The sequence below is a fragment of the Conger conger genome, chromosome 13 (genome assembly GCF_963514075.1).
Source record: "Conger conger chromosome 13, fConCon1.1, whole genome shotgun sequence".
Taxonomy (NCBI): domain Eukaryota; kingdom Metazoa; phylum Chordata; class Actinopteri; order Anguilliformes; family Congridae; genus Conger; species Conger conger.
This window is the reverse complement of record NC_083772.1, coordinates 13,415,981-13,438,395: the sequence shown is the minus strand read 5'-3', so window position 1 is coordinate 13,438,395 and position 22,415 is coordinate 13,415,981. Positions and strand designations below refer to the sequence as shown.

Genomic DNA, 22,415 nt, shown 5'->3' with positions numbered 1-22,415 from the left:
GGTCTTGTGCACAAGGAAATATTGTATTACTCATTTACCTGTTCCCCAACCGTGTCCCTGATCGTTTCAAATGACCGTTTTCGTTCACCCACTTCCCCTGCTCACCCATATCCTACCAAAAGCTTGTCCCTATTGCAGAAAAAGAACTTCCCAAAAAGAAATGCTACACAAGAATTTCAATTGAAAATATGACATCAGGGCTCTCGCAATACAAAAAAAAATTATATATAATGGTGTTTGTTATCTAAAATATATATATACATATATATTTCTATCTAAATATATAGTGAAATATATAAGTGGTGGAAAAAGAGTGAAATATGAAGCTGTGTGGATCAGAAATATTTAAAAGAGACAATCGCTCCGCGTGAGTAGCTGCAGGATGGATAGAGGAGGAGAGAGGAGTGAGACAGGTAGAAGGACAGAGTGAGAGAAAGAGAGAAAGAAAGAAAGACAGAGAAAGATGGGGAACGTGTGAAGGCCAGAGCCGGTCAGAACTTCTCTGTCCCAGAGCTGAGCGGGTTCCTGCGGTCCGGCCTCCGGCTGTAGAACGGCAGTTTGGTTCCAAAGAAAGTCCGGTAGCGGGTGACTCCGCCTACCTTTGCACACATGCATTCTGTAGCTCGAGTATCCATGGAGGGTTTCACCCAGGCCTTCTGCAATGGTAAAAATGATCAAATACAAAGTTCTAAGCCTTGAGAATGTAGTCTTGAAGTCGCTCGAAAGGTTTCTGAGGCTTAAGAATATTGCAAGACATTCGAAAGACCTCATTAGGACAGAATTATCTTGGTGTTTTCAAAAAAAAAAACAACTAATCAGTCAAAATTGTAAATCCTAATACTTTTCTGGAGTGTCAGTTGAAAGCGGTGCTTTATTCTTTTTGAGGCGTGTTCTAATGTCAACTGACATCAGTTTCTTGAGCCTTGATTAGCAATTTCCATCAGAGAAAGAGGCTCAAAGTATACAACGAGTATGCGTCTGAATTGCAAATTGTTCCATCAATTATTTATGGTTGTTAGCTTTGTGTATTAAATCAAGTGTATCGTTGATTTAACCACACACCCACTTTTCCCAAAATCTCAACTTCGGGCTATTTTGAAATATGCCCTTATAACTGTTATGCATATGTTTCCTCAGTTCTTTAGCTTTCCTACCCATAATTCCTCACTGCTGCTTAACTGCCATTTAGTAGCTTATGGCTAGGAGGCGCGTGGCTAGCAGGAACCCGCTAGACCTGGAAGGCTGGAAATGAATGGGCCAGGCCCCTTGCACCATGTTCTGGGACATTCCGGCCCTGGTCCGAGTGGGAACCCTCGCCCTTCCCGCTGGCCTTACGGAGAAGCTAGCGGCAGCCAGCACTCAGGTGGATCAGGCCCTCTCGGGTGGCCTTCTAACACGGGCGGGGCGAGAAGGGGTAACTACGGGTCAGTAGGGAGAGTGAGAGAGAGAAAAGACTTCAGGGATAGGTCATAGCTGATGATTGCACACAGCACCACCGAACACTGGAGACAGTCTGCCTCCTGGTTCAGGATACGCCTGTCCAATACTCAACCCCCTCCCCCAACACCACCACCTGCTTTTATTACCCAGAATTCCTCAGCACAAAGGCAAGTCCCTTTGTGAGCAGTCCACCTCTCTGTTGATCTACGATTAAGATCTGCGTGGATCAGATCCAGGTGCTGCGGAAGACCACTGAGAAAGGCTGGGGTTCATAACCGCAGTGTTAAAGGTCGACATATAATATACTGTACATTTCTGACGTGCGTTCGAAAAACTGAACGCAGTTCATGCCATTCTTAGACCAAACTGAGCTGAGGCACAGTGCAATGGAAAAAGATTTTATATTTCTCATTCCAGCTCACAGAACCTGTTTCAATTATATACTGTTAAATTGCCCCGGCTATCTTCCCATGGGTTTCCAGTTCAGTGGGCCAACAGTGCAGAGTCTGCTGCCTGAAACCCTTTTTTCTTGTTGTTGTACATGTAGTTTTGGGTATTTCCTTTAATTATGGTTTATTTTCTTTGTTAGTTATTATGCTTTTATTGTCAACTAGGCAGTGGCATCACGCTATGGAGCAGGCCAGTTTAGCCAATCAGGGACTTCTTTGCTCCAACCAATCACACAAAAGAGCCGTGTGTAGACTGGAAGGAGTCAGGAAACAATCCCCTATCCCCCACCCACCCCGCTTAACCCAACCCACTTTCTTTTTTTGACCAATCAGGCCCTGCCCTACCCTTTCAACCCTTCCTCCCTCCACATTATTTCTAAACTACAAATAAAGACTTGTATATAAGAAACTGTTTTGTATAAATGATAACTATTTTCGTCATCTCCAGAATAAACCAGGGCACAACTTAAGTTTGATGTTATGCCTTTAAAAATCGGGGCAAAAGAAAAAAAAAATTAAAATATATATATATATTATAAATATACCTTTCACATTGATTTCAGAATGGGGCTCAGACTTTTACTTCACTTTTACTTTTCTTGGTTTTTGATAATGTTGGGTTGAATTTTTGTTATGTTTCTGTCATTAATTGATTTTGTTTTGGTTTTTTTTATTTATAATTTTGTTTACCTTCAAGAAAAAAGGCATTGCATGCTCTGAATATTTTGCTGGTTAAAATAAAAAGGAAAAAGGAAAAACAAACAACAAAAAAAAGCGGAAAAAATGTTTAAAAAACGCAGAAGGGATTCCTAAACTTTTACTGAAAAGTTGCTTCTATTTGCAATTGCTTGTGTTTAACTATACATTTTTTTCTATGAAAACAAAACAAATACAAAAAAAGAGTATTCCAACACCTTGTGCAATAAAGCTATCTTTCTATGAACCAACTGTGTCCTCCTTACTATTTAATAAAAACGGCACCAGCTTTAGCTATTGATATTAAAGTAATATTTACTGTGCAATAAATATTTTAATGTCTAGTTGCTGAGGCACAGAAATGTAACAAATGTCTACATTTCTAGAGGTCATTAAATGGACAAAATTTTGAAAGATGTGCAACATTAGATTATTTATGATTGCGCTTACATTATTTGAACAGGTAACTAAAGAGAATGAGGTTTGTGGGTAAAAGCAATGTAATCCTGCGTAACCTAGGAGACGGCTGGAGCTGAGTTTTGGGGCAGACAGGGGTACATCTGGGCCGGGCTGGGCCAGTCTCTCACTCTCAGTCAAACGGCAGTAGAAATAGGCAGTACTTTCCAGGTTGAAATCCCCCTGAGGAGCGCGACAAACTCAGCGGCAACATGAGAAAACGTAGCATTACACAGACATTAAATTACGCCACTCACAGGAAATCTGGGGTGTTCCTGGAAAGCCAGGGTGTGAGTAGGTCTTTGTTTCCAGTTTATAGCTGGAAACAAACGGAATGCCCCTTAGTTTTCAAATGAACTGTACCCACAAACATTGACTCATGCCACTCTTGAGTTTTTGAGATAACATGAGATCCTTATTATCTTTACATTTGAAATGTCACATTACGTAAATCATGGGCTTTCCATGTTTTCTGGTCCAGGACCCCTACCCAGTCACACCCCCATAATAAATTATAAAGGGTTACTGTATATTGAAGGGTTATATTTTGAAACATTCTCCCAATTCTATATTCAGTCATTGCATATCAGGTCTGGCCAGGGGCCTATTTGTAGAAGAATGTGAACAATTATTTGAACAGGATCTCCCTGTAAAAACAGTGATAGTTTATTATGGACTCGTTTCTGTGGTAAAACAATGACGATTCTGCAGGCCAATTAAGTCCAGGTTCCTGACCCTGTTGCACAAAGCAGGTTTACTCAGCTGGATAACTGCACCAGAAAAGGTCAGTAGAACCCATAACAGGTCTTTTTTATTCAGTCCGTGTTCCAGATTTTGGGGGGTACTTGCTGCCGTTATCAGGATAAATCAGTGATCCTGCTTTGTGGAACAGGCCCCAGGGATGCCCAGTCAGCAGATTCCCTAGAGGAAAACCCAGGACATATGAAATGATTGGCATGTACCTTAACCACTACGCTACAGGCCGCCCCTTAAACAGGAAGTTATGCATATGCATATTAATGCCTGTATAACCTTAGTGTGTGTTGAAAATGGCTTTTATTGCAAATTTTTCATTAACATTTTCACTCTTTGCCACTGTAACATAATTATTCCACAGTAGTATGAAACTGATGTGTCCATTAACATTAACACAGAAAGATGCTGCACACACTAGGTAGGTCTGAGATAAACAGGTCAGACACTGAAGTATAATAATCATATTAATTATAATATCAACAATAATTTTCTTCACAGAAAAATTACATATAACACAAAGCATTTAGCTTCAACAGATGCAGTTACATGCAGCATCCCACAAGTGTCTATATATGCATGTGTGTGTATGTCTGTGGATGTGTGCACATGTGAACGCATACATATGTGTGTGTTTGTGTGCATGTGTGCGCATGTCAGTGTGTGTGTGTGTGTGTGTATGTATGTCTGTGTATGTACACGTGTGTGTGCATTTGGCATTCCCGTGCATAAACGTGTGTGTGCGTGTGTCTGGTAGACTGTTTTGGCAGGGGTCTGGGTGCCAGGCTGGTTCTGGGCTCTCTGCCTCCCTCACTGATCCCTGGCTTTGTGCCGTCTCTGCTGGTGCTTCCTGTACTGGCACTGGATGGTGGTGGCTGCCCTATTCAGGTGGGCGGAGTCTGTATGGGGCAAGAGGTGTGGTCAGTTAAAGAGGGGGTGAGGTTTATTATTGTTTTGAATACATTTGTTGAATTGCATTTGACTGGGAGAACACATTCTGTTCATTTTGAAACAGTCTACTGATTAAACAGAGAGATTAACAAGCATTACAGGCATGCAAGTAACCACACACATACTGGCCTACTGGCTTAAGCTTTATTGTACCAAGAGCCCAGAATCCCATATTGTGTGTTACATTGCTGTACAGAGTGTACTTAATTCCAATGTCTGATACTCACTGCTTCTGTTCCCGTCTGCATTGTTCTGTTGCTCCAAGCCACATTGTAAAAAAACAAAAGTACACACACTGTTAGAGCATATAACACTACACAAAACACACACACACATGCACACACACTCTTAGCCGCGCGAATGAATGAATAAGCCGTTGTCTGCTGCAGCCTGCGTGTCACGCAGAGACGCTGGCTCGGCCGTCACCACGGAGCCTCCAGGACTGTTCGGAATGCGATGACATCGCCGGACGGGGGAGGGCGATGGAATGAGGACGCGGGGTCACGGTGGCCTTATCTCCCCGCACACGTACGCACGGCAGGTACGTGACATATTTCTGCCGCGCCTCGTGTTTCTTTGGCGCGTCGTTAATCACCGCATTCCTCGCAGGACAGCTCCGCGGACGCCTGTCCGTTTCATTCCCCGCATTTCGCTAAATCACCGCTCCGAGAGAGATAAGAGTGTCACTCTTCTCGCTTGCGCTTGTAAAATCTTTATCTGCTCACACTTTGTTGTGACAGGCCCAACCTTACAGTACGTTATAGCTTTGTGAAGGGACCGCGAGGTTGACATAATATGAGTGTGTACTGGGAGAAATATTACTGTAATGGACCTTACCAAAGCAAAAGCATTTCAGCACAATATATCTACATTACAGCACAGCCATCATTTTACATAGCATTGATACAGCTGGATATTTACTGAGCCAAATAAGGTTGAGTGCCCAGCTCAATGGCATTAGAATGGCATTACCTTTTGTCCTATCTGGGAATCAAACGTCCAAGCTTTGGGTTATAAGCCCTGTGTGAAACAGGCTGAAGCTGAACCAATGCATTTTGATGTATGGTATGATTATATATGAAGAACCATCACCATGTACAATACTGCAGTAATGGGTGTCTGTAAAATTGTTGTGCAAACTCCTTAACCAACAGGAATCTCCGGCAAAGAACCCTTTGAAGTGTCATTTTTTCCCCCACCAGATTCAGTGTTCAACTACATTGCTTTCAGTCGTGATTGATTGTTGCATCAGCATTAGGATTGTTGTTCTGTTCTTCACGTCACTTTGGATAAAAGCATCTGATAAATAAAATGTAATGTAATGTTCAGTTTAGAACATTCTGCTGACATACTGTATTTGTGATCTCTCACCTTACAGGCTTCATTAATACACAGATTTGGCAGAGCAGAAGATGACAACCGTGTAGTCGACAGACACGGTGCTTTGACATGGGTAGCTCTGGAGACTAATGAACACCTTCCTACTAAAACCTTTTTAACTGGAATTATGGGAGCCATTAAGGACTGGCAAGAGCTGCAGTTAATTATGAGGGTGCGGGATTTTGTTTGGCTAAAAGGGACTGGAGAGGGCTTGCCAACACGCCCAGGCAGAAAGCTTTGGCTGTTTTGCAGAGACTAAGTGTTCCTGAGAACAATGGCGATGAGTCACTGTTAAACCAAAACCTCATCAGCGTATTACCTGTGGAAGGTCGTCCTGATGAAGACATTGCATATGCAAATTAAGCCATTCTAACCATTTAAAGCATGGGGTAGAAGGACCTGTCTTTATGGAAAACTGGGTGTCTTAGGGACCAGTAGATGTTAGTGTGCTGACCCAGGATCAGCTTTGCCTTTAAGCCTGATTATGGATGATATGACACCTGATCCTTGATCATTCCTACTACGAGACGCTTGAGTTACGCACGCCATGAATACAATCGTGCGTGTAATTCGTTATGACCCATTTTGTGCTTTCCATCTTGTATCACCCACTGGCATCTTGTTCTGCATCCACTCACATACCTTAGTGGAGTCAGACGCAGAATAAATATTCTTACGCAAAGAAAAACAATCAGTTAAAATGTCGAGGACTGTTGGATTAGCTGGAAAGTGAGCACACTGGCACGTCACTGTGCAATGTTCTGGTCTGAACCATCGTCTCCAGTTGGAGCGCTGCCTACAGGAGGTTATCAATCGACAGAAGGAGTATTTGAATATTGATTCATTAGCAAAAGCAGATCCTCAGACTTATCTCACATCAAAGAGTGCCGACCTGGTCAGGCTCGTAGTATCATAAGCCCATCAGCCTGATACTTTAAGTGAGGCTTTCCCTATATTCACTCCAGCCAATGGCCTGACACACGCCCTCAGGCTAACGCTGAACATGAATGAGTAGTCCACACTACCTCTCATTCAGCTGGTGTGTGGTGAGCTTTCCGGCACAAAATGGCGGCCGTTGCATCACACAGGTGGGTGCTACACATTGGTGGTGGTTGAGGTGGTTTCCCCCTTCATCACTGTAAGCGCTTTGAGTGTCTAGAAAAGCGCTATATAAATGTCATCAATCTATCTATCCATATACACTGAGGTACTTAAGTATTTGAACAGTGACACAGTTTTAAAGGGCTGTAATTCCTACATTACATTACATTACATTACATTATTGGCATTTGGCAGACGCTCTTATCCAGAGCGACGTACAACAAAGTGCATACCCATAACCAGGGATAAGTGCGCTGAAAGACCCTAGAGGGAAGTACAATTGCTACACAGTTCCTTCGATAATGGAGGTAGAGGTGCCAGTAGGCGGGTATCTTCCGAGGGTATTTTTCATCTATACGGAGTGAATCGTGTAGGAATTATAGCCCTGTATCCGTTGGCGCTGTCCAAATACTTATGGACCTCACTTTATGGTCGGCTGTTAATGCCAGATTTAAATGCACACATTGAAGTATGTGACACCACTGCATTACTTTTCAGCATTACTCTGCCTTCATTAAAGGGAATTTCCACTGGGCTGAAAAACACACTGAAGTAGAAATGCCAAGAATGGTACAATAAGTGCATGGCTAATTCGGTTCCAGTTTCAAATTTGCTTATTCATTGGCTATTAAAGAGAATGAGACCTTTGATTACAAGCACAATGGAACAATGCACTCGATTGGATTGCTTTTTCACAGGGCCAGTAGGCTGTTCTCAATAGCCAAGGGTGTGGTTTTAACAGCCACTGATTTCATTTGAAACCAAGCTATTCGGCTGAAACGCAAAAATCCTGAATATAGTGCAATGAGCTTGAATTCGCTGGCGTTCTGTTTCCTTTGAGAGCTTCATTTGTCAGACTGAGGTGCGGCAGCCTTGACGCACACGTCAGACCTCCCCACATACGGTGTGTCGTACTCTAGTCAGAGCGCATAGCTGTCTGACAGGACGAGATGATCGTTCACTTGCTAGATTTACATTCTCCAGAGACTATAATGCAAGTGCTTTGGATGGCAGAAAATGACATGTTGCAAATATTCTTCCTCCTTTAAAAAAAAAAAAAAAAATTATTTTATTGAATGTCCCTTGTTGTTTACTTTTCAGCACAGGAGAATGCAGTATATGGTTCTTGAGATTATGACCAGACACTCATGTTCCCTACAGCTCAAATACCCTTTTTAGGAGGATATAATTTCAGTTGTTATTTACTTTTTTATTTTAGTGTACGTATGTGTTCAACTGGCCCAGGCGTGAGTGAGTGATGACAGATTTTAGATATCTACCTATTTTACATATTTACCTGTATACCCATTGCCCTACCTGCTTTACAGTACAATGGTGTTTCAGAGGCCCTATCTGGAAGCATATTCATTTCAGACTACAGGTTTAAATCCTCATGAAATGTGGCAGATTTGTACACAGCACTATATGAAACAGACACAAGCCCTTTCAGAAACATTCGTGATAAAGCAAATTGGATTAGCTTCACTGGCGAGGAGCCAGAACCTTTCGTGTTAGGAACATGGAGCTGAATATACGGCATGTGTTTGCATGACAGCTGTGACCCCTGACCTCTTCAACACGGCTGCTACGGCGACCCTGAGACACACAGTGGACCTGCCAGGGTGTGGGCGAGGCCAGCAGGTAGGGGAGGGGCTCGGGGTGAACCCATCGCAGGCCCAGCTAGAGGGAGAGAGAGAGTGAGAGGAAAGAATAGAAAACAAGTGAGAACGAAGGGGGTAGTGAGAGAGAAAGAGGGATTAAGAAGGAGTGCGTAAGCTCCCTGACGTTCACAGTCTAGCCGTTGAAGTTGTGCGAAAGGCTGAAATGAAAGACGGCTGTAGGTGGTGACTGTGAGGCAGGTGAGGTCAAGACAGACGACACTTTCGCACCTTCACAAGGTGTCGAGGTCTCTTGAAAGCATTCACACTCATGCCCTGGTGAACTTAAAAATAAACCGCAATTTCTTAAAATGTATTTGTCCTGATTTAAGTTTGATTCAGTTCAGGCCAGAAACGTGTGTCTGTGTGTGTGTGTGTGTGTGTGTGTGTGTGTGTGTGTGTGCCTGCGCACTTGTACTGCTGTGTATGCATGTGCAGGCGCATGCATACATATGGACACACATGCTCGTGGGTGTGTGTGTGTGTGTGAGTGTGTGACACGCATGCTCGTGGGAGTGTGCGCTGCCACTATACGTGGTTAATGGTAAATGGTTGGCATTTATATAGCGCCTTTATCCAAAGCGCTGTACAATTGATGCTTCTCATTCACCCATTCATACACACCCACTCACACACACACCGACGGCGATTGCCTGCCATGCAAGGTGCCGACCAGCTCGTCAGGAGCATTTGGGGCTTTGGTGTCTTGCTCAGGGACACTTCGACACAGCCCGGGCGAGGGATCGAACGGGCAACCTTCCGACTGCCAGACAACTGCTCTTACTGCCTGAGCCATGTCGCCCCCATGGGAGGGTTGAGCGACGTTGGCAGCTCTGAGGCCTGACACATAAGAATAGCAGGTCTCAGGACTAAGGCTTCAGGCTGGATGTCTTCATGGTGGCCCTGACTGCGGAGAACACAGCCGCTGAAAGGCGCAGGGCATCTGGGGCGGAGTGCTACATGAATATGTGTGTGCGGTCTGATCTGTCTCTCGCTCACACCATTGTGTGCATCCGCCATGGTTTATTTCTATCCTGTTTCCTCTGCTGAAGAGGTACGGCTCTGATTAGCCCTGTCCCTTTCTCAATCGAACAACTCTCGAATGCACATAAAACCCCCGTGTTCACAGAGGGTGCTGCTATTGACTGAGCGCATCTCAAGAACTGAAATAATCTGGCCCTTCCTGGGCCTTTGGCTGTGGACAGTAGCTCCAGCTTTGTTGGACGTAAAGTGGTCCCATTTTGGGGTTTGGAACATTTCACTGATGAGTGCATGTGGTATTTGGACAATGGGGCACTCCTGCAAGCACAGTTACACAACAAAGATGTCATAGGGAGCCCACATCCACATCTCCATAGCAATGCTAAATACCAAACACCAACTGCTTCCATGGGATCGAGAGAACCAGGTAAATATATAAATTAATCTCCCACCTCTTTTGCCATTTCCTTGTTTTTACTTGTGATTAAAAAAACGAGATTTAGCCAATAAGAATCCAAATAGACAGAGTGGCAACACAGACAAATGGCTAGCTGGCAACTGAGCGTTTGGTTTATAAGCACGAAGTTTTAAAAGCACGATTATTATATGCTGTGGTCACTCAGTGCTAATATTCCTTGCTTACCTGCTCTGAAGCCCGCACGGCCAGGTACATGGCGGTTAACATTGTCGCCAACATCTTCCCCGTTCGGCCGGTCCAGGTGTCCTTCCGTTGGACTGTCTCCCCTCACCGCGCGAGAGGAAGTTTACTTGGAGACACCGTGAGCGCGAGAGAGATGGAAGAATCACCGCTGCGCACTGACACACACGCATGCTCTCCAGCTCACCCACCAACGCACTGACAATGTAAGTCTGTTAATGCGCTTTGCTGGACAGGAATAGAGTAGCGGTAATCTTTTGTCCAGTGTCAGAGTTTGGGACCTGTAGCGCGGCGTCTGAATATCGCTTTCAGTGACATGTCCGATAGCAGACTAGTGTACGACTCCTTACAATTTAAAGCGTCACTGAGAGCACTTTTTGGAGCAGTTATTTTGAAACTGAATATCATGAAAATAAAATTTAAAAAGACAAAATAAACTCCTAGCTTTGAAAATATACATTGTTTGCATGCTTGAGAATAACATGGGGGGGGTGCGAAATAAATAAAAAAACGGCTGTTGAGCTACCAACTATGTATGTGGTCTTATTTACTGCTGTCCTATGCAGTCGCCACAAATGTCTCCCAAGTGAGTTTTCGAAAAGGTCACTGCGACTCATTAAGTGGAAAGAATGGAGATGGCATTGGCGAAATGTGAGGGCTGCGTGTTTTATCTGCCGCAGACGATGTCGTGGATGTCTAACTCAGAAATGCGTCAGGAAACGCACGCAAGTGGAGAGAATGCTCACACCCTGGTTCTACGCATCTGAAAAGATCGATCAGGGCTCAGGAAGATTAAAACAAGTGGAGATTAGCGGCGTGTGTTTGAGTCGGCTGACGTCACAACTCCCCCACTCCTTACGTGCATGATCTGCGCCTAAGAAATTGACTGCAAAAAGAATACGTCTAATTTAAAAGTACTTACCTTTCAAATTCAAAATGTTTGTGTGTCTTTTTCCACATGTAAACATTTGTTTTTTAATTATTTATAGCTATTTAATGAAGTTCTTGATATCGCCACTGCCTTACTTTGAAGATATAATTACACAAGAACTGCACAATCAAAACCAATACAACCAGATGCCACGATGAAATAAAACATCTTTCACACATCACTGAGGACCAAAGCTTTGGCATGCAACCTTCATCACAATACATGGTTGCTTCTTGTGTTACCGTTCCTGTGCATTTTTCAGCTGTTCTTGTTTAGTTGTAGATCTTTTTTAGTGCTAGCACAGCTATATTCACTTGAAGGTTTTATTTTCCTGGACAAACACTTGAGCATCAGAGAAAGTTATGCTTATCTCTTGAAGCTGTGTGGTGGCGAGCGTGTGTGTGTATTTGTTTGTACCCGTACCTGTGTGTGTGTGTGTGTGTGTGTGTGTGAGAGAGAGAGAGAGAGAGAGAGAGAGAGAGAGAGAGAGAGAGAGAGAGAGAGAAAGCGTGTACAAGGGGGAAGTATATATGCTGGTATGTTTCTTATCACATTAGTATAAGAATGTGTCTTCTGCGAGGAGAGTCACTACTTCAGCTGAAGACACCTTTACACTTGATGTGCAGCTTCAGGTCTCTCTGGGTGCCGTACGTCCTGAAGGTAAGCTTTCTGCTTTTCCCCACTCATCACCGCTCATCTATAACAGCCTGTGCCACAAGCACTGCAGGCTCATGAGGTCCTTCTGTGTGAAAACGCACAGCGTTGGGTGTTAAGGTGTTAGGACCATGTGTTAAGACCATGCGAGGTGTGAAGGTCACCGACTCTGCTTAGTTTCTCCAGCTCTGCACGTTCCTCGTGGTCAGGTACCTCTCAGCATCTTATTTTTCACCGAATTAATTAAAGAATCAAAAAACTAAAGTGAATTTAAATTTTACATTTTCAGTAGTAAGTATTAACTTAATTACTGATGCTCTAAAATGGCTTCCTAAGATTAAAGGAATTGGTGTTGTAACAAAAAGGCATAGTAATAAATAATAATAATAATAATAATAATAATAATAATAACGAACAATATTGTTGTTGTTATTATTATTATTATTATTATTATTATTATTATTATTATTAGTATGTGAAAATAATACTCAGAGAAGCCAAGTATGGCAATGAATTTAGATTCTACGGTACTGCTTATGACTGGAAAAACATATTTATGGTGACATACTTGTGTAGAAACTGAATGAACCGCTGTTAAATTCATGATGGATCCATATGCAGGTATATGCTGCGTTTTAATGTTCATGTCACACATACTGCACATAGAGATATTTGACAAACAAGAATTGTTTCAGAATTGTTTTTGACAAAAATATTTATTGGTTTTCTTAAGCATTGTGACAACCATACAGATACACAACACAAAGGTACATGTATGTACAAAGGGACACAAGTATTTAAAGTTTAGTTTACATTTCCTAAGAAACCAGTGTGCTATGTTTAAAGATATGTTAATAAAGATTAGATATATTAGTTAAAGAAGATTTCAGAATTATGTGTAAGGTATATGAATATATATTCAGTGATAAGCAGTAAGTTTGTCATTGTATGCAGTGATGGATTTGAGCACTGTAAAAAAAAAACTCAACTGAATGTCAGTTAGCTTAAAATGTTAAGGCAGCCCTGGCACTGACTTTCTGAAGCTGAAACAATAACTTTTTTTTTTTGCCGTGAAAGCCAGATTATGTTCAAAATAATTCTGATTTTGACTGATTACTGTCGCTGTTGATCACTAACAGAATTCCAGCAGTGGATATAATGAAGAAGAGCGGAATTTAGAAAGTACTGTGCAAAAGTCTTAGGCACCTGTATAACATTCTGTACAGATAAGATTCTTTCAAAAAGAATTAAATGAAAGGTCCTAAATAAACGTACTATACATTTTACATTACATTTGAGTCATTTGCCAGAATAGTTAAAAACTGAATCAAATCAATATTTATTTTGTGGCCACACTTCAGCGTTAAAACTGCATCACTTCACTGAGATATAGAACTGCAGTACAGCATTAGCTAAGACAATCAGCAGGGAGGTTGTTCCAAGTATGTTGGAGAACTTGCCACAGTTCTTCTGCCGACTTTGGTTGGCTCCTTGCTTCTGATCTCAGACAGCCTTGATCAAGTTTTTATATAAAAAGTAAATCCAATCTCTAAAAAAAATCTCCAATGTATGATTTTTTATTTGTGAGGATCAGTGTGGTGGATTGAGCACTGAAGTGCTTTCCGTGTGAACACAGGAGATTTCATTTTTGAGGGTTTACCTAATGAAGATGATTGTGTGGTGTTTTGGAAAAATACAAAATTAGACTGAAATCTCTGTGAAAAGAAAAGAAAATATGCTCATACAGTACTGTTCAAAAGTCTTAGCACATGGAAAAAAATATGTAAAGCAAAGAAAAAAAATAGCAGTAAACAGTTAAAAACTAAAGTGAATAAATATTTGTTGTGACTAGCCTTCGCCTTCAAAACTGTATCAATTCTCTTAGGAATATGGCAGTTTTATAAGAAAATGAGCTTGTAGGTTGTTCTAAACATATTGAGAAGATGCCACAGTTCTTCTGCAGACTCTGGCTGTCTGCTTACTTCTGACTCTCCCAGTAATCCCAGACAGCCTCAATCCAGTTTTTTATTGGATAAGTTGTCTATAAATGAATATCTTACTTTATTTTGGGAAATACAAACATTTCTCTGTGACATTTCATTTATTTGGAAAATTATTTTCTCCTGACACTGCATTATTTTCTGGTTTAGAATAAACAGTTTAAGACCAAATGTATATTTAAAAAAACCTGGGGTGCCTAAGACATTTGCACAGTACTGTTTTCCTGATTACATTTCTTTTTCGCACAGAAATTCAAAGTTTTGCTTCCTCGGTTAATTTGGGTCGGATATGAGGCTTTGGATTGGACTGATCACAGGAAATGTCAAAGTGGGGCAGCTGAGCTGGCGTATGACCCGGAGTGACGCACAGTGAGCTGTGGGGCGGGTCTCAGTTCTCTCTCCTCTGTGTTGAGGGGTACGGAGGTCAGCCTCTCTGCTTCAGGCTCTGGCAGCCTGACGTGCCACGGCCCAATGTAGGCTAGATCTCTGGCGAAGCCGGACAACCAGTCAGTCGTGTTCCTCACTGAGCTTCCCATATAATCTCAATCAATCTCTGATTCATATCACTTCAAAAATACACTGTAGTGGAGCCACATTGCTTGAACCCTTGCGTAGTCCTAACATTCTGTATACTCCCCTTGTCCTCCGCCTTCACTAAACAGTCACAGGTGCATGAATACAAAGGGTGATTTGCACTCCAGTATACATTGGTAAGTGTAAATTCTGCAGGCTCAGAAGGTACTGTACTGTAGGTAGGTAGCCCACTTACAGTAGTACACTGTAACCTGGCCATCCGGCTTTTTGTTTGCTTCTTGCAAGTTGTGGATTTGAGATAAATCAAGAAAAAAATGTCTTTGACCCAAACATTACAGAGCATACTGTATATGACAGAGCTGCCCTTTATTGCAAACATCTCCATGACATTATTCTTGTGTTTTTGTTTCCTCTACTCTGCTGCCATGTCATGCACTTAAACTTTATAATATCCTATACCTGACTGCTCCACCCGTTCATTTCAAAACTGGTTATTACTCATGAAGCATTTGTTTTTCCTCCCACATTTCAAATGTCGCTGTCTATTAGGTGGGGGCAGACTGAATACGTCTGGTGCTGAGGAATCGGACATCCAATCACAAAAGGACATCAGCCAAGCAGAGTGCCAGCACTGCCGAATCACAGGCAGTAGTAAAAAGAGGTGGAGGAAGAGAGAAAGAGGGAGTAAAAGCAATATCCGACATGTCTCTGAAGCGCTTAACACTGAGCCGCAAAAGCAGGACGTGTAAGTTTTTAGTTCATGCTGTCCCAAGTAGCTGTCTAGTTATTCAAGTCACTACTTTTGTGGCTTTGCTTCCAATAGTTTGAATTTATACATGTCTAATAATACAAACCAAAAGCATGCATTATATGCTGTGACATATCAATGTTGCAGATTTGTGATTTTATTAAGTCAACATTTCTGAAAATAGTGAAAATTACTCGTCTAAATGGGCATTATGGCAAATGTAAATCTTAATTTGCCGTTTTAAGTCATAACTCAGAAGTCATGTGATGCCTGTTTGGATTACATTGCATTACATTAAAGTTTCTTTGTGTCATTAAAAATATGGCTTGTGATTATGAATCTAGTCTAATTTTTTCAAACAGTTTGCACTATAAATTGATTCAATTAAATTACTACTACTGCTACTACTACTGCTAATAATAATAATAATAATAATATAGCATACATATTTATATTGCGTTTAAACTATACTTTCCTTGTATAGCATGTTCATACATTTCCCCCATGAAATGATGTGTTCTTATTTTGATAGTGTCTGTTGAGGAGCAGGCCCAGGAGGATGTACTGCACCAGCTGGGCCTGGAGGGCAACCGGGCCAACCCCATGGACCCGGCGGTCATGTTGGAGTTCCACACCTGGAACATGGAGGACCCACCTGCGTCGGCCCCGACCGACCTGCCCCGCACGTTCCTGCACCGCCTGTGGCTGTTGAGCCCCCAGGCCCGGAGCCCCATCTGCCACGCCCAGGCGGACCCTTTCGCTGAGGGATCAAAGGAAGGGGGTCACCCAGGGCTGGCGGACGACGCTCAATGTGCCGTCAACCCCCTGGATTTGGTAACCGCCGTCTACCTGTCCGCCAACAGCTTCCTGCGCCAGGAGATGACAGTTCGGATGGCACAGCGCGGTTTTGCCGTGCCTTTACTGCTGCCCCCTAGTGGGCGTGGTGGGCAGGTCACCTTCCTCTTGTGGCCTCTGCGGGCAGTGGTGCGGATGTGGAAGCCAGACTCACAAGCAGAACCTGGCAGTTTCATTACTGAGGATATGACTAGCGCTAATATTCCTTTGCTGTCGTTTGTCAGGTTGGGTCGTTGCAGCATCTCTAAGTCCCACATTGCGAACCACATCCTTGGTGGCTTCCAGGGGCCCGCTAGCTGTTTTCTGCACAGGGGCATGGATGGAGGCCGGATGCCCAGAAGGCTCTCAGAAGGCCTGGTGGAAATGAGTTGGTACCTGCCTTCTGGTGACCATGACCTGGATATTTTTCATGAGCCTGTGATGGTGGCTAACTTCCGTGGAGACGCGGCCACAAGTGCCGGCACTGACAACGCACAGCTCTGCTTCCTGTGTCACCACTCCGTGGCCATCTTTGTGTTCTGTGACTCCCTGGGGGCGAAGGAGCACCTCCAGCTGGCCTCCATCAGGAAGAGTGGCAGTCGGATCTTCCTCATCATGTGTTCACAACAGGAAATAGAAATGGTACAATGGCAAAAAGATCTGGCACTTGATAAGTTGGCTGAGGACCTGGAGCTTCCTAAGGGGGCAGTGTTCTCCTACAGCAGGCTTGGTGGCGAAGAAGAGCTTGCACTGACGCTGAGTGAGACTCTGGGCCGGCTGCTGCGAGACTGTAGTCTGCAACCGGTTACCCTGGCCAAAGCAGCCGCCACCGCCCACGAGCTGGGCATCACCATTGACGAAGGAGAGGACTGTAAAATGGCACTGACTCAGGTGAACGAGGTGGTGAAATGGATTGAGGAGCGAGGAGCCTGCTGGTACAGGAAGGAGCAGCTTCCTCTGCAAGGTCCGCTGTGGAAAAGGCTGGTTCAGTTGGAAAAGGAGGAGTGCCGGCTAAAGGATACTGAAAGATCAGCTCAAAGGCTGCAGGAGATACAAACGGAGAAGGAAAGCCTCTGCCCAGAGAAAATAGAGTACTCAATGACTGCAGTCATGAGGAGCTTGATTGCAGCCCTGTCCTCACAAGATAAGAGGAAAAGAGCCTTCTTCCTGAGGTGGATGAGGCTGAGGCTAAATGAAATAGTACGTCAGAGCCAGCAAATCACAGAGACGCAGGAGCAGAACCAGCCAATCACAGAGAACCAGGAGCAGAGCCAGCCAATCACAGAGAAGCAGGAGCAGAGCCAGGCAATCACAGAGAAGCAGGACGCCATCACTGCTGAGGGAATGGATGAGACCTCAGACGACATGAGATTACATTACAGTACATTCAGAGGCTTTTATATCCTTGTACCAGAAAAGACTGAAAAAAAAATTCCCCCCCCGGAGATTAAGCAACCAGGAACCCCTGTGGGGCTAGAGCATTTCACTCGTGAGATGGGTCTGGTCTTTGAGATGTTCATCTCCAGTCTTGGCGGTGGGTCTGATGGTCTACAGTGCTTCCCAACTGTAGCGATAGACCTGCTCCTGTATGGCCTTCCTTTTGAGCTGCTGAATGGGGATGCTTCCACTATGTCCCCCCAGTGGATGGGCAGTGTGCTGTCTGCACTACACAGACGGCTGCCACCCGGCAGCCAGGTGAGGGTGCTGACGATACTGGGTCTTCATACATCCAGTAATGCTGCAGTGATCTCTGCTCTACTCGGAGCGACTTTCCCTGTTGACAGCATCCAAAACACCAGGGGAGCTTTCATGCTCCTACTTGCCGTGCCAGAGAACTTGAGAAAAGACCTAGCATGCAACTTCCTGCTACTGATCAACACAGAGGGGCTGAAGTGCCCAGGCACAGTTCAGGAGGAGGACTCAGGAATGAATGACAGTGAGCTGGCTACATTTGCCATGGGGCTGAGTGATGTGACGCTGCTCAATCTTCCACCAACAGGTGAGGAGGAGATGCGGGACACCCTGCAGATTGCAGTGAATGCCATGTTGCGTGTGAAGGAGGCAGGACGGATGCCCTTTTTCCAGGCTGTGGCTCAAAGCAATGGTGAGGACACCAAGCTCCTACTTCAACTACTGAGTCGAGTCACTCAGATCTTGGCTACAGGAGACAAGAGCCTGGCTATTTCCAGCTTTGAAAATCTCCAGGAATATGAGGTCTCCAGCAGCCAGCAGTGTTTGCAGGGGCCTTGGCAAAGCAGCCATCCCATGGCACCTGTCCGCCCTGGGTACAGTAATGCTGTGCTAGATCATAAACAGAGTCTGCTTGCCGCACTGCGTACATGTGCTGCCAATACCCCTTCAATAACCCTCCTGGACTTCAGGGAGCGTGTGACAAGTTTTTGGGAGACAGTGGTATTTGACAAATTCGCGTTTGAACTGAAGAACACGCAGGTGGGTGAAGCCTACTTGGATCTATGCCGAGAATTCTTCAGCTGGGAGCAGGCCTTCATTGGCTATATGGAGTCTTGGGTTGAGGTGGCGGTTCAGCTCATTCTCACATTTGAGGAGAGAACTCTGGTGAATGGGGATTCCAATGGACATCAAAGTTTGGAAGACGTGCTCAGCAGAGTGAAGAAGCAGGCGGTGAAGGAGGTGGAGGCTGAAGCCACCAAACTCTTTTCGAACCTGGAGGAATACTTCAAGAAAGGTAAAGGGCATGTATCCTTGATAGAAAAGTACAGAGGTAACTTCACCAAAAGTGTGGGCATACTTAAGGAACACATGGCTTGTGAGGCCATTTACAAGCTAGAGTCTGCTCAGAGGGAGCATGACATAGTAACAAGAACAAAACACTTCCAGACTGAACTAGAGGCAGCACTGGAGGTACAGCTGGGGTCTATCCTGCAGCGCAACAAGATTAGCGAGCCCATTCCCGAGGAAAAGCAGCTGCTTGAAGAGTTTGACCAAGTTTGGAATATGACTATATCCAAGCTGGACCTCACACCCCTGAAGAAATGGAATGTCACTGGTCAGGTCCTCCAGCATCTGAGGGAGAACCTTTCCACCTGCGGCATCAGCAAGCATCTGGAAAAACTAGAGGAGTTTTCTAGTTATGAGGCCTCCGACTTCATAGTTGATGAAGAGCACTTTGGCTATCGAAGCAGGATGAAGCAAATGTTCACAGATGAGCGCAGAATGCAGGCTCAAGCATTAGCAAACAGGGTGATAGAGAGGTGCAGATTGTACGTCATGAGAAAAAAGTCCCTCAAGAGAGATTACCTTGACAGCTACACGAAAGGGTTGTTGAAAATAGTGGACCAGGCCTTGGAGACAAAGCAGTTTGATGTTAGGTCAAGGTTTGAGGTAGAGCTGAAGGTACATGTCTGTGCAAGTGCAGCTCGCTCATTCCAGGAAATGCATGAAAACTTTGTCAGTGAGAGAAACCCCCTAACACAAATTGAAGAGACTCGGGAGCATCACTTCTGGAAATTTGTCTACAACTTCCACAAAAGGGACCAGTGCCGGAAGGCTGCCAGAGCTTTTACCACCCTTTGCCTCAAGCCAGCCGTGCTGGACTACATCTATGGCGCACTGGGGAAGTTGGTCGAGGAGCAAATGCGTAGTGGCGATGACGGTCTGTATTACCACTCTCCACAAACATTCCACTTCTACCTCCTATGGGTACTGTTGCAGGAGGACAGTTTTGAGAGCTACCTGGAGTACCTGCTGTCCAGTGAGAGCTACATCCGGGGGAGGATTCAGGACCACATAGAGGAGTACCTCTCTGGGACAGGGATACTGCAGGAGTCGATGTATAAGCACCTGGAGCTGATTTCCGAGAAGATGCTGACAGCCGTGAAGCAGATTGTAGCCTACAGGAATGAGTCATGGGGGAACGTAAGGCTGCTGCTGGAGAGGGTGTGCGATGACCTGGAAGGCCCTGGGGATGTAGCCATTCCCCGGGATGCCCTGCAGGGACCCCTCTTCCAGATTTCCACGCCAGGGGACAGGTTCATGGAGTGCCTGGAGGAGTCGCTGGCCGAGATGCTGCAGTCTCTCGATGAGGAGTTCAGGCAAAATGGAGGCTGCAGTACAGAGAATATCGCTAGCAAGCTGCAGGCCCTTCCAGTCCAGCCACTGGATGGTCTCTACATCAGGGTGAGAGGGTGTGAGGAGCGCTGCCCTTTCTGCAAAGCCCCGTGTGAGGTATGGGAAGAGGATCACACAGTGCACCATGCCCTGCTGCACCGGCCCAAGGGCTTGGTCTCCTACACCTGCGCCACCTCCGACTCCCTGTCCCACACCATATGCCCCTCTGAAATTGTCGGGGACAATCAGTTTTGCAACAGAGATACGGATGGGCAGTACCTCCCCTTCAGGGACTACCAATTGGTATATCCCAACTGGAACATCCCAGAGGAGGTCTCCGGGAGCCGGGAGCTAAGTGTCTACTGGAAGTATGTGTTGGCGAGATACAACAGTAAGTTTGCCCGGGAGTACCAGTGTCAACCAGCTCAGCTGCCTGAGGAATGGTTCAGCATCACCCAGGAGGAAGCCATTGAGAACCTTCAAGAGACATTCACCGTAGCGTGAAACCCACATTTTCAGAATGTTAAGCTTATTAATTGAGTAGTAAGCATGTTACCATGTAGATAGCAAATACGCAACTGAGAACTTATGAAATATTTAAATGGGGAATGTACACTCTTGAGCACTTTATTAGAAGCACCTGTACACCTACCTATTCATGTGATTATCTAATCAGCCAATCTTGTGGCAGCAGTGCAATGCATAAAATCTTGCAGGTACGAGACAAGAACTTCAGTTAATGTTCTGATCTCTTGGGGTTTTCATGCACATCAGTCTTTAGAGTTTGGGGAATGGTGCGAAAAACTAAAAATATCCAGTTAGCCTCAGTTCTGCCGACTGACCTGCCTGGTTGATGAGGTCAACAGAGAGGGGTAGACTGGTTGAAGCTGACAGTAAGACAAAAAACCACACATTGTAACAGTGGTATGCAGAAGATCATCTCTGAACAACACGTCAAACCTCTAAATGGATAGGCTACAAGCAGCAGAAGACTTAATAAGTCTAAAAAATACATAAATGCCTAATAAAGTGCTCACTGGACGTAAAATACAAATACAGAAAATGGTGTCTGTCAAGCAATTACTGTACAACAAAATAGACCCACTGTCAATCAAACACGGTAATGTTTATTTTTATTTTTTATCAGAGTATGGACAATGGTTGAAATGAAACTTTTAAGTCTGTTGCGAGCACAGATTTGCGTTCCATCTCCCTGGAACCAGGCAGTCCACGTTGAATACTGAAACAAATAAATATTTATATTTTTGTATTCTCTGAGCCAACAGCACTGAATTTCCTCACAGACAAAAACACATGCATAGGGAATAAATTCACAATATAACCTTATAATATGACATAATCTTTTTTCACACAATGAATACAAGTTTAATTTAATTTATTCTTTTAGAGGAAGCATGAAATGTGGTTCCTGTTGCTCAAGGCAGCACCGTGACACAAATTTACATTGTTCCTCTTGTATTCCATCGTACTTGGATGAGAGACAACACATTAGAGCTGTCGACATATTCCAATGTAATGCAATTTGTAAATGCACGAGGAGAGACTCAAATGTAATGTATAGGCAGCCATCTGTTTTTATAGCTACAGGGGTGTCTTTGGATTGTAGTTGATGTAAAAAAGCAATATTCATCAGTAATCAACAATGGCATTGTATTGCTGTTGTGATATAGTGATATATTTGTCTGCACTCTATCTGTATGGAAATTGTGGTATAAAATTTTTATGGTGTGGGGCTTGTACGTGATGCTTGGTGTTCTGAATTTGCGTAAAGACAAAATACCAATTAAAATTATAATTGCACAAAACCTTTGCCCAGCTTTGCCATTTCATAACTTTCATTTAGCTATTTCCATCCAAAGACCAAGAGCGAAACATGGGAAATCATGTCCAAAATAATATTGATTGGGGATCAGGATTGTTCCCATGTCGAATGGATGCAGAGAAGCATTTCTCTTGTTTCTAAAGATGCCTGCGATGAACAACTCCAACCACACGAGGGCAGCAGAATCCACTCCAACTGCAGTATTGGCGTTCCAGATTTTGGAGTCCTGCAGAAATACATCACGCTATCTAAATCCCTC

The 22,415-nt window shown here is 44.1% G+C and overlaps 2 protein-coding genes across 2 annotated transcripts; one reads left to right on the top strand and one right to left on the bottom strand.

The window, feature by feature from the left end:
- Nucleotides 1-4,080: 4,080 nt before the first annotated feature.
- LOC133108572 (uncharacterized) lies at nt 4,081-10,702 on the bottom strand. The gene is made up of 4 exons (XM_061218158.1): nt 10,509-10,702; nt 8,796-8,906; nt 4,973-4,997; nt 4,081-4,693 (listed from the first exon to the last, which is right to left on the bottom strand). Exons 1-4 carry the CDS (start codon nt 10,560-10,562, stop codon nt 4,605-4,607), a joined length of 279 nt encoding a protein of 92 aa, XP_061074142.1. The 5' UTR covers nt 10,563-10,702; the 3' UTR covers nt 4,081-4,604.
- Nucleotides 10,703-12,005: 1,303 nt separating this feature from the next.
- si:dkey-202l22.6 (interferon-induced very large GTPase 1) lies at nt 12,006-22,139 on the top strand. The gene is made up of 3 exons (XM_061216171.1): nt 12,006-12,114; nt 15,192-15,387; nt 15,923-22,139. The coding sequence occupies exons 2-3, from the start codon at nt 15,345-15,347 to the stop codon at nt 20,815-20,817; spliced, it is 4,938 nt and encodes a 1,645-aa protein (XP_061072155.1). The 5' UTR covers nt 12,006-12,114; nt 15,192-15,344; the 3' UTR covers nt 20,818-22,139.
- Nucleotides 22,140-22,415: the final 276 nt, after the last annotated feature.